At 52.6% G+C, this 15,968-nt stretch overlaps 1 protein-coding gene across 1 annotated transcript in view; it reads left to right on the top strand.

The window, feature by feature from the left end:
• The first annotated feature begins 988 nt into the window (after nucleotides 1–988).
• STK32C (serine/threonine kinase 32C) overlaps nucleotides 989–15,968 on the top strand; it is a 96,840-nt gene continuing 81,860 nt past the window's right edge. Inside the window, exon 1 of the mRNA XM_056352587.1 lies at nucleotides 989–1,330. Within this exon, the coding sequence (XP_056208562.1) occupies nucleotides 1,246–1,330 (85 nt within the window). The 5' untranslated portion in view covers nucleotides 989–1,245. The remainder of the gene's footprint in view (nucleotides 1,331–15,968) is intronic.

The raw sequence follows: 15,968 nt of genomic DNA, 5'->3' as shown, positions 1-15,968 counted from the left end.
GTCTCTTGGAGAGCTCCTGGAAGTGTCACCCAGCCAAGCGAGGGGCTGGTGGCATGGCAGGGAGGGTGGCAGGGAGCTGCCGTTCCTGGGAGGCAGTGGAACATCTCGTTCGGGGCCTTCCCTCCTCCTCGCGGTGCCTCTGTGTGAGGCCGCCAGCGCGGCCATTGCTCAGGCCCAACCACCAGCCTGACGCTTGGTTGTCTTCTCTGCCTCGGAACATCCCATGTAACATCCCCTGACACGGTGAATAAGGCTCTCCATGGTGGGGCCGGTTCTGAAACGCTGCGCAATCTCTGTGCAGGAAAAACATTGCCTGCCCAAGCTACCCACCAACTGAAATCAAGTCCTTACTTTGTTACAATAGTTGAATAAAAACCAATGTGGCTGCCTTCACGTTAGCGAGGTTAAGACGCGGCGGCGAGTCCTAGTGACTCACACAAGACGAACGATCTGTGCTTTCCCAGTGCCGGTCAGGGCTCGGCCGTAACAGCACCTGAGCGCCTGCCACATCGGCCGCGGCGTTCATTACCAGTTCACTACCAGTTCATGACCAGTTTAAAATCACCGGCGCGTGCGAGATGGCTGCGGCAGCGGGGATGCCCCGGGCGAGCCGGGGCGGCGGGGCGGAGCGGAGCGTCCCCGGGCCGGGCCGGCGGCAGGGACGCGGGCAGCTCGGGCTCGGGGCGGGGCGGGCCGGGCCGGGGCGGCGCGGCGCGGCGCGGCGCGGCACGGCACGGCACCGCACGGCGGGGAGCCCCGCGGCGCGGCCCCGCACAGCCCTGTGCACCGGCGGCGGGACAACTCCGTGACCCGCCGGCCGGGCGCCAGGGCGGGCGGGGCCGCGGCGGGAGGGGGCGGGGGTCCCGCGCCCCGGCCCCTCCGCACCTGCGGGCGCCGCTGCCGCCCTCCCGCTGCCACCGGGGGCGCTGCGCTGGGGGCGGCCCGGCCCGCCCCGCCGCCGCTCCCGCTCCCGCCTCCCGGCGCTGCGGCCGCCCGGCTCCCGCTGCTCCGCTCCGCCCGGCCCGGCTCGGCTCGGCCCGGCCCGGCTCGGCCCCGCCGCGCCGCGCTGTGGCAGCCGCCGCGGGCAGGCGGACGGCAGGCGGCGGCGCCGGGCTCTGCCATGCGGGCGGTCGGCGGCGGGGCGCGGGGCGGGTGAGGGCGGCGGCGGCGGCGGCTGGTCCCGCCCGGGGGAGCCGCCGGAGCGGCGGGGAGCGGCGCGCAGGGCATGCCATCCGCCTCGCCCCGATGTTTCACTGGGGCAAGTGGAAGAAGAGGATGGGAGCGAGCGCCTCCTCCTCCAAGAGACCCGTCTTCGACGAGCGGGAGGACGGTGAGTGCGGGCCGGGATACCCTGCCCCGGGGGTGCCCAACCCTGCCCCGGGTGGGCTAGCCCCGGGGTGCCCAACCCTGCCCCGGGTGGCCCAGCCACGGGGTGCCCATCCTCACATCTGTAGAGCCCCACTCTGCTCGGTGCAGCGCGTCCCGTGCCGGGGCTGCGCGGTGCGGGCCCGGAGGGTGGGGGGGTGTCGGCCCCCCGCCCCGGGGGCGCGTGTGCCGGTCCGGTGTGGCCTCCCTGCGGGGCGCAGGGTCAGCCCACAGAAACGGGGCGGTGGTTGGTATGGTAACAGATAATTGAGAAGCGGGCAGTGAGGCGCCAGTGTAGCAGTGAAGTTTCAATCTGCAGGGTAATCTCTGGCTTTAACAAACCAAGATCAAGTGCAGCCGTCCATCAAACTTAGCGACTTGTCATTGCCGAAAGGCTGCTTTGGGGTTTGTTTCCCAAAACACAAGTTTGTTGTATAAATGCACCATACATGCATACCACAGATGCATTAGACATCTCGGATGCAGGGCGAAATTTCAGAGGACCAAAGGAAGGAAACTTTGACTGATGGTGGGGGACAACTCTGGAGAGGCGTCAGGCCGGCAGACAGGGTGGTGGGTGGCTGGGAGCAATCCTGACATACAAAACACTGCATTGGCTCTAGGACACCAACCAAGCGCTGGCAAAATTCCCCAGGTGCTTGGGGTGCTGGAATTTTGCACTTGATAAACTTGGAGTTAGATATGTATGTTAATTCGAGTCTTCAGGTTTACGTGCGTGCTGGGTCTGCTGGCATCCCCTCGGTGAGGGTGGTCAGACCCGAGACTGTGCCGCTTCTGACAGCGAAAGGCGTGTTACATCACGTAAACTTTTACAGGAGAAGTAGCTAGTTGATATCACCAAGTGTTATTAGCAATTTGGAGTATAACATTAAATTGTTAACTCTTGCATCTCTTATTACGGAACTGTAGAGAAAACATCTGTTTGAATGCCAGCTCGCTGCCCGAGGCGTGTGCTGTGGTGTGACTGAAATGCACATTGACATTGCTGTTGGAAGGAACTGCAAAACCCATCCAACCCCCGCCCCGGCCCTCCATGCTGACGGTGTGTGTGAGCTGGGGTCGATGTGCCTGCCGGGTGTGTGCAGCTCTGGTGGGATTTACCAGAATTTTGTGCTCAGAGTGGAAAACTCATTTCCTCTTGGATATGTTGGGTCAGCAGGAACAGCTTTGCTACATAATTCAGAAAGCATTTCATTCTGACCTGAGCCTGTATACAGCCAATATAGGGAAACTGAGCTTTGCAGGTGAATGATCATTGCCAAAACCCTGATAACATCTCATATGGTATTTTCAAGCAGCACTTTTGCAATAGTGGAGACTTATTAGGACATTACTTTCTTAATATTGCCTACTTTTTCATCATGGCTTATTAGTGTGTGCTCAGAGCAATTACAATGTTGTTCTGGTGAACTCATATTTACTGGCACGGCATGGTTGCTATGGAGATCTCTTTAAGACATTCCAATAACTTTCTTACATAAAGAAGCCAGTTAATACTTTGGTTTTGTGTGTGACAATGTGGAAGACTTACTAGTGATGACAATTTAAAGTGAAATAAATTTAAAAAGAAAAAAAAAAGTGAAAAGATGGGTTAGTATATGAAATTTTAGCCATAGGTCGTTCCCTGTGATGGATATACAAGAATGAGCCTGACTGTCTAAATCCAATGGTTAATCCCTTTTAATTATGACTGAGTGTATGTAAATAGAAGGTTACCATTTATCCTAGTGAGTAGTAACACAAGGCTCAGTATTTACCCTGAGATAAATCAAATTCCAAATGTGTAAATGATTTTTGAGTCAAGAAAACCCTTACAGTCCTCTTGCCAGACTTCATTGGCGCTGGTTTCAAGACTTTACTGAATCACTGCCTCAGGTCAAAGTGGCATGGCAAAGCCAGAGCATGGTGGGTTTCCTAGGGGTGGGCAGTAAATGTCCTTGCTCTTGGTGTAAAACACCCTGCCCTGGAGGATTATCTGCAGTTAACCTCACAGTTAGAAATCGTCTTTTTTCTCCAGTCTGCGTTTGTTGAACCCCAGCATCCTGCTGCTGGATCTCACCTCGATTAACCGGAGGAGTTTCTGTTGCCACACCCCTCTCTCGGCACAGCAGCAGGCTGGGACCACGGCCACCCAACATCTGTGTCGGTGTGATGTGTGGATTGAGCTCTCTGAGTCCATGACTCTGAGGGTAAACTTCATATTCCTGAGTCTGTCCTGTGGATCTTCTCTCAACCCTCTCTTTCTTTCAGCATCTTTTTTTTGTTAATGCTGGGACTGAACTCATTGCTTCGGCAGGGATGGAGCCCGGAGCGGGTCAGTACTGGTGCAGCCTGTGCGCAGCACTGGCTTGCTGTCCATCCAGGGGCAGGCGGCGTGGAGCTGTGCTTTGGAGAGTCGTGCCTGAGGAACACCTATCCTGCGCCCTCCTTGCTTCCCTTCATGGGGCCTCCATTTTCCCCCTGGTTCAGGTACCTTCTCGAGTGTGAAGCCGGGTGCAGGCCAGTTGTCACTGGTCCTTTGTGTCTGAGCTGCAGTGGGGGGACCTGCCTTCCTCTGACACCCTTTTGGTGCTGTGCTTGGCTGCAGTGTGTGCACCGAGCTGTTTCGTGTTTCCTCATACAACCTTTGAAATATTTCTGATCATTTTGGAGCTGGGATTCAACTAATAGGAAAAGCTGACTCTGAAAGGATAGGGTCTGCGTGTTTTGTGTGTGCTTCCAGACAGCCCTGGTACGTGAGAGAGTGGTTCCCCTTGGCTTGTGAGCATTGGCTCCAGCTGGTTCCGTTTACACAGAAACCTTGGCGTGTTCAGCAGCTGCTGCATAGGCATTGGCTGGGTGTGAACTCGAGGTGATGCCTTTTGGTGAGGTACTTTGTACCCTGTTTCTGAACAGAGAAGGTTAATGAATGGGCGGGAAAGAAAAAAAAAAAGTAAGGGAAGAAAGATGTAAAAAGGATGGGAAGAAGAAGATAAAGTAATAGAGTAGAAGGGCTTGCAAGGTTGAGCGCTCAGAGTTACAGCGTGCTGGAGTAAGGTGGCCTCAGTAAGCCAAGGTGAATTGTAGTGGGCTTGTAGGTTTAGCATTATCACAGCATGCTGTCTTCCATCAGGAAAAACAGGCCTTTGTCTGTAGAGGCCTTTTAGGGTTTCTTATTTATACCTGTAAGCACCTTTTAAAAGCTTCTTACTTGGTCAGTGAATTTGCCAGCACAGACGAAAGCCCTGTCCGGGTGCCGGCTGCCTGGCTGCCGGTTGTGGACTATCGGCTCTCCGCAGCAGGGCACAGAGTGCTGGAAGGTCTCAGCATGGCAGTTGCAGGGTTTGTTTTTCATGTGGGCAGAAAGGTTTTTGTGTTGTTTTTCTAGGAAATGGCCAAACAAGTTTTATTGACACCCCAATCCTTTTTTCTTTTTTGAAATTGATTTTATACTTTTTTTTTAATATACTTTAGTTTTTATACTAAGTGGTGAAAACCTGTCATTATGAAGCCAACAGGAATGTTTCAACCCAAATATTTTAAAAAAACCTTTTAGCAGCATTGCTGGCACTTGGGAAACAAGGCTGAGTAATAGGAAATACAAGGCACGCTTACACTTGGTGCTATTAGTGGTGCCCACAGTTGTGTTATGTGAGAGAGGGGGGAAAACACAGCATGATGCATCTGTATGTGCAGTTATATCTACAGAGGAATTTCAAGAGTGCGTTTTGGTTGTGGCTTCTCCTGAATCGAAGTGGCTTACTAAAAAAGTGTATGTAAATATACATGAGAATATGTAAAGCCATCTGCTGCTTTCTGCTGAGCTGTTCCTTCCTTCGCTTACACCGAGGTGAGTGGTCTGAGGGCTTTCTGCCTGTTTCCTGGCACTGAATTGGATTTCCAGCTGATTTACAAGGTTCTAATGCTGCAGCCCAGTTACTTTCACCGTGATTAGTATTGTCTCTCGATCACTTCTTTACCACTCCCTTATTTGACTCTCTGCCAGTGTGCAGATGGCTTTTTCTAAGGGGGTCAAGTGCAGGCTGCTGGGTTTATCCTACTTGCATCAAAATCAACTTTTTAAACCAGGTTCCCGGTTTTGCAGCCCAGGGTTTGGCCAGCGAGGCAGCCTGGCGCAGAGGTGTGTGGGGTTGGGGCAGGGGCAGCGCCATGGCTGGGTTGGTTTCCCCTCTCAGGGAATGGTCTCTGAAGTGCTGTGGCGCGGCTGGTGCTGGGAGGAGGCTGGAGTTTGGGAGCAAACGGACCCAGCGGTGAGGGCGGCCGGCCGCGGCCTGGCAGGGTGAGGGGTGCCGGGGAGGAGAGAAGCCCCTCTGGGGGGCTGCGGGGGGGTGCATGCCCCCTCCTCACTGGGGCCAGGCTGCTGCTCCAGGCTGGCCCTGTGACTGTGGGCACCACCCCGTGTGCGGCCCTGCCTGTGGTGGTCGATCTCCCCGTGTTGGCAGATGTGGGTCTAAAACTTAAAAAAGAGCTGCTCTGCAAATGCCCGCTGCAAGTTTCCAGGCTGAGAAATGCTGTTCTGTAAAAATGTGTGTCTGTGGTGAAACAGGAAAACTGTTACACGTCTCGATGCTGCTTTCCTAGCTGTGCAGTTTGCTGAAGAGCTCCAGCTGTAGGGATGTGCTGGGCCCTGGGGGCTCCTGAAGCCCGAATAGCACTGGAGGGACGGTCCCACTCTGCCTCCCCACCAGCCTCATCCTCGCGGGACCACGGGAGGCTGGCGGCCTCGGCAGCTGCGCGGCACAGCGCCCGTCCCCATGGAAACGGGCAAGAAGCTGCAGAACCTGGGGGATCGTGCTTAAAATAACCCCCATTTTAATTTCAAACCATGTGTTGGCAGGCTGTAGGGTTACACACACCAGAGTGTGCATCCCTCCTGCCTCACCCTGCTGATCTGGTGAGCGAAAACTGGAGCACTTCGTCTGCGGAGCTGTTTGATGTACAGAGAATGAGCCCTGTGTGTTGGTGCCAAACCTGCCTCTTGCTCTGACCCATCACCCTGCAGCCACCTCCTGCTGCGCCTGCACTGGTTGGGTGCTCTGGGTGCTGGGTGCCACCAGCTGCGGCTTCGGGAAGGATGCTCAGACCCATGTGCCATCGTCAGCTTGCATCCCTTTGAAGTCAAGAGTTCAGTTGTCGCAGATTGGCAAGCTGTTTACATTCCTCCTTTTACTTCCTATTTTCCCATCCAATGGGAGTGAGATGTCCAGCATTCCCCACAGTGCCAAGCTTTAATTTTTCCTATCGGGATTCTTCCCTGTAATTGTTTGTTCCAGGGGTCGGGACCTTTGGGGAAACAAGGGCGTGCTGCCAGGCTGTTGGAGGTGTTGGAGTGACAGAGATGTGGAGAGGATGGGGAGCAAAGCCTGACCCCATCACGTGTCTCTTATCTCTGCGGCAGCCCAAACGCCTCCTGCCAGGTCTGCCCCAGGTCTGGGGGCATCCCACTGCGCTGCCAGGAAACGGGCCCTGGGAGACAGGACAGTCCCAGCCAGGGACCAGGAAAAGTTTTTCTCCCTCTCCGAAGGTGATGTGTCATAAACCAGGTGCTGCTCTTCTGCGGGGTGGCCACCGTGGCCTGACTGGGTCCCCTGGTCCCTGGGGGCTGGGGCTGCCCTGCCCAGTAAGCCAGTTACAGGATCCCAAATACTGTTTATTTAGGATCAGATACAGATGTTTTAACCTTCTGTGCTGTGCAAATTACTTACTGAAGTAATCACTGATCAGATTGCAAGGCAAACTTTTTTCATAGCCTGACTCTTGGGTGGCTGTGGGTTGAGAGCACAGATGCCTTTCCCTGTTATTTAAAAACAAGAGAAAAAAGCCTTTATGTATTATCGAAGTGGTAGCTTAATAAGTTAACGGGGGGAGGAGGGAGTGGGAATTACAAGGAGGTGTCAGAAAAGCTGTGTTTAGTATTGTCAGCGGTGCTTTGTTTTTGCTTTAATTCTTGCTTCCCCCGGATCTGTGGCTTTTTGTGTGCTTTGCCCAGAGACAAGCGCTTGGCACATGCTCACTGCCCCCCGCCTCCCCAGCACAGCCGATGCTCCTTCTTCAGTCTCAGGATTGAAAACTTCTCCGCACGTGAAGCTTTTCAATGTGGCATGTAATGCAGAAGTAAGGTAAATCCAGAGAACTCAGCAACTGCAAGTCATGAAAGCATATGGTGATATGTGCAACGTTTGGGTTACTGGCTTGCTTTCTCCTTCAGAAATAATTAATAACGTTGCTGTCACTCTCTACACTGAAGGCCGTGGTCTGTTCTCAGTAGCGCTGAAAGAAATCTGAAGAAAAACCGTTCTGGATTCCACTGATGACAAGGGAAAAAATGTCTCCCTTTGAACAGTGAAAGCTGCAGTTATGGAGAACCATTGCTGTTGCTCACCTAAGACCGTGCTTTATCTTTCACTCGCACTGGCTTAAGAACAGGTATTTAAATCTTCTGATTTACAGCTATTTACAAAACTGATCTGCATTTTGTAGAGAGGATGGAGTATGCATGACCACTGGACATTTCATATTCCCAGCATTTTGTTATCTATCTTGTTTTTTCAAATCCTTGCAGTGTTTTCACGTTTCCTTTGCTGTTTCCTATGTTACAGGTTCACGGTTAGCAGGGGTGCAGATGGGGTCCGCGCTGTGCGGGGCTGGGTATGCTCATGCTGCTCTGCCCTCTCCTTGCTTGGCCCCTTCCCACTCATCATCTGTCCTGTAGGTATGCCCGGCATGCGTGTGGAGGCGATGCCTGCTGCCAGCCCAGCAATAGGGTCTGCGTGGTGCAAGTTTTCCTGCTTTTGCATTTTGTGGAGGTCCAGCACACATAGTAGACCTGGCCAAGTGTCCTGGTTAGACCACGACACTGACAAATGTTGTTTCTCCGAATCTGAGTCCAGCATCCAGGTGGCCATTCCGCTTTGGGGAGTGGGGCTGCAGGGTCCTCTGCAGGGACAGGCTGCGCAGGCACTGGTGATGCCCTCAGGTGGGGGGGTCCCAAGGGGTGGGCGTTTGAGCACCGCTGGGGTCACTGCACCCTTCAGGAGGTCCCTGTGAGGGACTGATCCGTGCTGAGCCTGCCAGGTTTCTGCCAGCTCTCTGCCTGCAGAGGCACCAGCTCCCAGCCGACCCTCCCAGGTCCGGCAGCGTGGGACGGTGCTGCCGGGAGGCAGGAGGGAGGTGAGGGCTGCAGCAGCTCTGCACAGAGCCGGCTCCCTCTGAGCGCTCGTTTGCTCTGGGGAGATGTGGGCTCTTGATGCCAGGTTGGTCAAACCCTCCTCCTCCTCCCCGCTGCTCCCCAGCCCCCATGCATTTGAGTCTGGCTCATCGGGCACGTAGCCAGAGGGGGATGCTCTGTCCCACAGGACCCACACGCAATGGCCTGCCCCTTGGTGCCGAGCAGCGCTGGATGGGGATTTCACATCCACCCTTCTGTAGGAATAGCCCAAACACCTTCTGGAGGTGAGGGAGGAAAGGTCCTGCAAGGCCTTGGGGACTCATGTGTCTATGGGAGGTTTAAAGAGAGGAGATGGGGGTGAAACAAACCCTGAGGGCAGCTGAGGCTGTTTGCATGAAGCCAAAGTAAGAAAATATTAAGAAACCCCACAGCAATTCATGGGATGCTTGAGCGATAGGGAGGGAAAAGGGCAATCAAGAACAAAGTTACTGGAAGTACAGTTCAAGTAAAATGTTTGACCAAATTAATACTTGGTCTGTTCTGTAAAGGCTACAGTCTTCACAATCGACTTGAAATGGGCTTTCTGTGAATTCAGAAAAGCACGCAGGAGCACGCTGCTAGGGGTCTAAACACCTCACTGACCACGTTCCTGGTGCTGGCGTGGTGACCTTCCCAGCTCTGCTGGCATTCCCAGTGATGCCTGCAGCTGTGCTTTCCAAGGGTACAGGTCCAAGGAAATGGAGCTGATGGTGCCAGCTCGCTTGTAGACGCCAGCGCCAGCAGCTGCCGGCCAGGAGAGCTTGCACCGTCAGTGCCTGGCTGTGAAGGCACTCACAAGGCCATCTCGTGCTGTGGCTGGCAACATGTCAGCGTGTGTCACTTGACAAGTTAAACCTCCCCAGAAATGAAAACAGTTTATCTTTTTGCAGTTTGGTACTTCTATTATGTGGAACTTGGGTTCTGAAGTGGTAAGCTGGTTGAAGTGCCGACAGCTGGTTGGGCTGGGGGGTCACCGTGCAGCGCATTGGCCAGAGGAGGCATGTGTGGTGTGGTGTGTGCTCACCAGTTCACACAGCTTGGGCGATAACGTGGGTTTCCTTTTAAATATCAGTTTATTTTGTGTGGGAATGCCTGAAATTGAGTGATGCTCGCTTTCTCCCCAGTCAGGACGGGCTTTCTGCTCACTGTGGCCACGACCAAGTCCCCGTGAGTGTGGCCCATCTGGGCGTGCTCTGGCAGGGGACATCACTGAGCCTCTTGTTCGCAGTCAGCCTGAGAAATGCAGAAGCAGGTATGACTTTTCCTGTTCTTTTCCATGGACCTGCTCTCCAGCCACAGCTTCAAACACAGTGTCATTCAATGGTCTGTGAAGTGTTTCACAGCTGTGGGTTTTGTTAATGTGTGGTTTCTACCACCTTGTCCTCAGATCCCGTAATGAGGCACCTACATCAGTCATGGATAATAACTTCCTGTTGTGTGACGTTGCAGAGAAGTAACGTGGAGTGTGGTGGCAGTGACAGAGGGATGCCGGAGGGTGTGTAAATCCAAGATGCTGAGTGTGCTCGTGTGTAGATAGGTGTGCACTGGGGAGAGCGACCATGGCTGGTTTGGCATTTCTTCCCTGAAGTAAAGAGAGCTGCGATAGCTCATGAGTGGCTTAGCTTCTCCTAACAGTAAAAGATAAATGTCGGTGTCCTCTTTCCCTCTCTTGCTTTTCTTTAGGAATTAAATTACTTCAGGTGACAGTTATGGAACATTAAAAGCATTTAGGTGTGTGTGAACAGACGGCTCTGAATACTGCTAAGCAATGACGACAGTGTGTGAATGTTGATGTGCTAATTTACATCTAGTCTGTTGTTCAGGGTCTTTTCCAGTGCTGGGACTAGCAAAGGAGTGCAGGTGCTGAATGGTGTTCTGAATTTGGCGGCTTGGTGGTTTGACTGCGCACCAAACCCCAATGGTGGTTAGCCGTGCTGTGTAATTAAATTACACAGCAATGTAATGTATTTACAGCTCAGCTGACTGTTCTGAAAGCTGATAATTTTCATTTATTATTCCAAAAAATACACTTATTTGGTTCAGTGGCACCAGCAGAGAGCTGGTGGGCTTCTGTGGTGGATGGTGCTCAGAGCAGCTTTCGGGTTAACCTGCAAAAGGCTTTTCCAACACAGAAAGTCACCTTATTGTCCAAGGCTTTTGTATTACAGCCTAACTGTCTAAAGGTATAAGTGATCTTTTATATTTATATGGGTAATATGCTGGTTGCAGCAGGTTGGAGCACTGGAGAAAGCGGATGGAGTAGCTCTGAAGCAGAGTGGTGTGGGTGAGAGCGCAACTGTGACAGCGTGGCACTGTAGGTACAGGTGCATTGCTCTGGGACTCCCATCTCTGTGCCGTCTGTACCAGGGAAAACACAGCTGCCTTTGCTCAGAAAAAAATATTTCCTTCTTTCTTTATTCCTTTCAGGTTAACTCCCCGACCAAAAAAATGCTCCCCACCTTCCAACAAACAACCAAAGAAAGAACCCAAACAAAAAGTTGACATCACTGCTTAAAACACTGGTGTATGATTTACATCCTGTGCGTTTAGAGGGGTTATACCTGGTGGGAACAAAAGGCCATCATATATATAATTTCTGATACTGGTGGAGGGAAAAAGGAAGAGAACAGGGAAACTCAGTGGTAACTGGGAAGAAACTTACATTGGAAAGGAACTATTGCAGTATTTAGGAACTTAGCAGCCAAGACTTGCTGCTTTATTATTAAATGCCTAGCATTGGCATTTAATGTTATTGGTGTATAGGCAGGATATTCAGTATAAGGGCATGTGGATAAGTACTTACTTATGCCCCCTTTTATGGTCACTTGAAGAATTTCTGTGTGTGTTTTTAATTCTAGTGCCTGAGTATACTGACAAAGGTCAGAAAGAAGGGGCTTGGAAGGGCTGGGGCTGAAGCTCAGGTTCCTCCTCTGAGCAAGCAGTTCTCTGCGAGGATTAGGTGAAACACATGTGGAGGTGCGGGCTGCAATGAATGCTAATTACAATTATTAAAAAAATGGAATCAATTATACAGTTGGAAAGTCCCCTGCATTAAGTGTCAGTTAATCATGCAAGACCATCAGGGGCAGTCAAAATCCTTCCAAATCTGTTTTCCACGGACCGCATGTGTAGCAGCACAGTACGTGTACACAGCTCAGGAGTTGTGATGTTGTGTGAAACACGTTTTCTTTATCTCACAAATAGCTTTTTATTGCTACTACTATTTCTGTGCTATTTCAGATCTAGAAAAAACACTTCTAAAGCACTGGATGGCAAGTGTGCTGCCAAGGTGTGACGTTCCCTATCAGTGCACGCTGCAGACACCCACAGGCCACTGCTGTGAGAAACAAAACCTGCCTGAGCGCACTCAGGTCTGTGCGTCCTGTGGTGCGGCTGTGCGTCCATGGTGGTGCGGCTGGGCTGTGCCGGCTGTGGTACGGCTGTGCGTCTACAGTGGTATGGCTGGGCTGTGCCAGCTGTGGTGCAGCTGTGCGTCCATGGTGGTATGGCTGGGCTGTGCCAACTGCGTCTTTGCTGTCAGAAGGATATTACATCTCTTGCGAATTTTAAACTGTGGTATGTAGCATGCTAAACTACCTTGTAAAACAAATGTCATATAATCCACTGGAAAGCCATACACTGCACATTCACTTGATATTTTACTGGTTCCCCAGTCTTAATGGAAACGGGCAGGCAAGACCAGAAAGTAGGAAACACAGGAAACGGTAGACATTAGATGGGTTGTTTGCACTGTTGGAAAATGTGCTTTATGCTTCACAGAAAATAAGGCTAAAGCTTGGTCGCAAATGATTTGCACTTTAAAGGCTCCGTGCCACATGTGGTAATCAGATGAATAATTCATACACATTCAAGTAGTCCCAATAATTTCATATTCAAGCCTGATTCTAGATTTGCTCAAAACTGAACTGCCATCGATTCCTCCAGCACAGAAAGCAGCTTGGCAGGACCTTCAGGGATGAGATGGTAACCTCACCAGCTAGTGCTGGTCCTGTGCCTCCATAAGGGCTGGAGCTTCCCCATCATCCCTGTGTGGGCAGACTGGCCAGTCATTCTGATGGTGTCCAGAGCTCAGCGACTCTAGCACCTCCTGGGTCTGACCTTGACATGTTTTCATTTACTTTCATACATCGTTGCACCTTTAACCAGTAATAAACACTACCAGGAAAGTCAGCGTGGGTTTGAGCTGTTGCTATGAGCTCAGCACAATGCTTTGAGTTCCCCAAATGGCAAATGATGCCTGTTCAAGAAATGAACCCATGTTGTGGGAAGAGATGCAGATAAAGCAGCATGTGGTGGGAACAACAGGGAGCTGGTGAGCAGGCAGCAACTTGGGCTTTCTCTCCCCGGTATGTGAGTTGCTTGGCTTACCCCTCCCAACACAGGTGCTGCCTGTCAGCTTCGTACTGGGATTTTTGGAGTAGCTCAGGAGTCCCCGAGGTTTAGGCTTAGCTGCACAGAAGATACAGGCAGGTGTCTGGGCAGAGCTGATGGGCAAAGAGATGCTCATGTTGGGGTGCTGATGGTGGTACCATGCTGCTTTGCTCAGACATCCCAGCTGGCCACAGCTCTCCATCTTCCAGCTGCAGCTAACACAGGAGTTAGACCCACTGGCAATCTGGAAGCTGCCTTACGTTGTCAGCTACTGCTAGGACACCAACATGTGGACCTGTTGGAGCGAGCCCAGAGGAGGCCACGAAGATGGTCAGGGGGCTGGAGCCCCTCTGCTATGGAGCCGGGCTGGGAGAGCTGGGGCTGCTCAGCCTGGGGAGGAGAAGGCTCCGGGGAGACCTTAGAGCAGCTCCCAGCACCTACAGGGGCCGGCAAGAAGCTGGAGAGGGGCTTTGTACGTGGGCACGTGGTGACAGGCCAAGGGGGAATGGCCTTAAGCTGAGAGAGGGGAGATGCAGATGAGCTGTGAGGCAGAAATTGTTCCCCGTGAGGGCGGCGAGGCGCTGGCCCAGGCTGCCCAGAGCAGCTGTGGGTGCCCCATCCCTGGCAGTGCTCAAGGCCAGGCTGGATGGGGCTGGGAGCAGCCTGGGCTGGGGGGAGGGGGCCCTGCCCAGGGCACGGGGTGGGACTGGGTGGGCTTCAAGGTCCCTTCCAGTCCATGATTCTGTGTCAGGGTTTTGTGATAGTCCCTTGATAACACCTTAAAACCCAGTGACAGCATAAAAGCTGTGTGGTACAGCACGTGCGGAACAGGGTGCTGGGGGCACTTACAGTCACTGCTGGTTTTGTTCAGTTGGTTTTTATTGCATGTTAAATGCCACAGCAGGGAAATGGCAAGCAGGCGTCAAAACAAGCACAGCTGCAACGAGGTGAACTTAGGGACTGATTAATGAATATTTTCAGCATGTTGTATATTTTTCTACATGGCTTTCTGATATAAAGATCTATGTATGAAATTATTTAAAAAATAACAGTTTTTTTTAAAACCAGAACAAATGGCTTCAGTTTATCAAAATGTTGAGTAACTTCAATAAACAATTCGCTTGCTGATTGCCCATCAGTACTACTTTGGAAATAATTTTAGGCAGTGTTTCCTCTGGCCTTGGTTTGCATTGTTCCGTGCACTGAGCTTGGCACCTCCGAAGGCACCCCCGCCTCCCCCCCTCTGGGAGGCCTCTGCCCTCCTCCTCCCACCTGCAGCGAATCCGGAATTTTCCATCGCTGGCTCCGCTCTGACTCTCACTGAGGCTGCACGGGGATTTATTCCCAGGGGGGGAGCCAGGCAGATGGCGGCCTGGTGCCCGTGGGGGTGGGCGGTGGTGGGTGGCGACGCTGTGTGAATGCGGTGCCCTGGGGGTGTGATCGTGCCCCGCGAGCCATCCGTGCTGGGGTGCCAGCGCCTCGAGGTGCCGTGCCTTGCTGTGGCATGCAGGGAGGGGGGCTCTCCCGAGGGTCACCTCTGCTCCCTATGCGTGCACCGGTACTGCAGTTTGTACCGGGGCGAGGGCTGCACCTGCAGTGGTGCCTGTGGCAGCTGGAGGGGAGGGTGATGCCCTTGCTGCGTGCTGCTGCGAGAGGCAAGGCTTCCCTCTTTCTTGTGTTCAAAGTCTTTTAGCAGATTTTTTTTTCCAGAGTGAGTTGGTACATATCCGTGTTCCAGATTTCTTATCACTGACATAGGGTGTCTGCTTTCCTCAGAGAAGTTAAACTTGGAGAATAATTCTGTTTGACATCCCCACAGTGAATTTGGGCCCCCTCTCTTGTTGCGGAGTTGAAATGGATCCTGCGCTGTTATGGTCATCCCGCCTGTCCTCCTGCAGGTACCGGGTGGGCAGGCTCAGTCCCCACAGTGTTTGGCACACTCGGATGCATCAGTGTGGCTCGTCCACTGAGTAAATCTGTTCTGACACCTCCAACATAAAGAACAGATTTGTTGTTGACTTCAGGGAGCACCAAAGGGGATAACTGCTCCTGCTTGGGGTCAAGCCTACCCCAGCAGACGTATCTTCAAGTATCCATGAATCTCTTGTGGCTCTTCTTTCCCTTTCCAGATTTCTCTACATCACAAGCATGTGTGACTAACAGACGCTCATTTATGTTGTCTTGGTCCTAATTTTTCCTTATTTGCAAAATAGAGCCCCTTCTATCACCAGAGCAGTGTGAAACGCCTTGCCCAGCTGGATGGGTGGCAGAACACAGAACCGCACGTGGGGATGCCGGCAGCTGCAGGGAGGCTGAACCTCCCAGCCTCAGCAGTGCGCTTTGCCCTGCCTCGGTGTTGGGGCTCTCCAGCCTCGGAGCCGATGGCTCCCGGTGCTGCGCGCTGCTGCCCGGTGCGTTGCAGCACTGGTGCGGTAGCTTGCTTGGGGTGGTTTGCTCTCCTTCCAAACCTTGGTGAGCCACTGGTGCTGCTGGCCCTCGGTGCGTATTCCCTCTTCAGCTGTATGTGTCGAGGAAGTGCAGGTCAGTTGAGTTGAGAAGCAGCGTTTCCACAGGCATTAAAACGCTGCAGCAGCTTTTGACGAGCGGCACATCCATTGATCCCAGCGGAAGGTATTTTGGGAGCGTGTTTGCTGCTTACGAGTCTCTGGGACAAAGATAGGACCGTGCGCCTAAAATAGTGCCCTGGAGCCACGCACACGGTGCAAACCCCACCGGTGGCTGCTCTTGGGAAGAAAATCCAGAGTTTGTTTTCAAGTCATCATCACTGTGTTGACAGGGCTGTCGTGGGGAAAGCTATCTCAACTGGGAATGTATAAATTAGCTCCAAGTACGATGTACACACATGCAGATATCACACACTGCTCACATCGCAATGTAAGTAAATAAAGGACTTGTTAGCTTTTTAAATAGATATATAATTGCCTGCCTGTCGGAGAAGAAAAGGCTTTCCGTTCTTGTAGTT

Source organism: Falco biarmicus, chromosome 9 (genome assembly GCF_023638135.1).
Source record: "Falco biarmicus isolate bFalBia1 chromosome 9, bFalBia1.pri, whole genome shotgun sequence".
NCBI classification, from domain to species: domain Eukaryota; kingdom Metazoa; phylum Chordata; class Aves; order Falconiformes; family Falconidae; genus Falco; species Falco biarmicus.
Note: the sequence above shows the minus strand (reverse complement) of the source record. Positions and strands in the feature narration are given on the sequence as shown.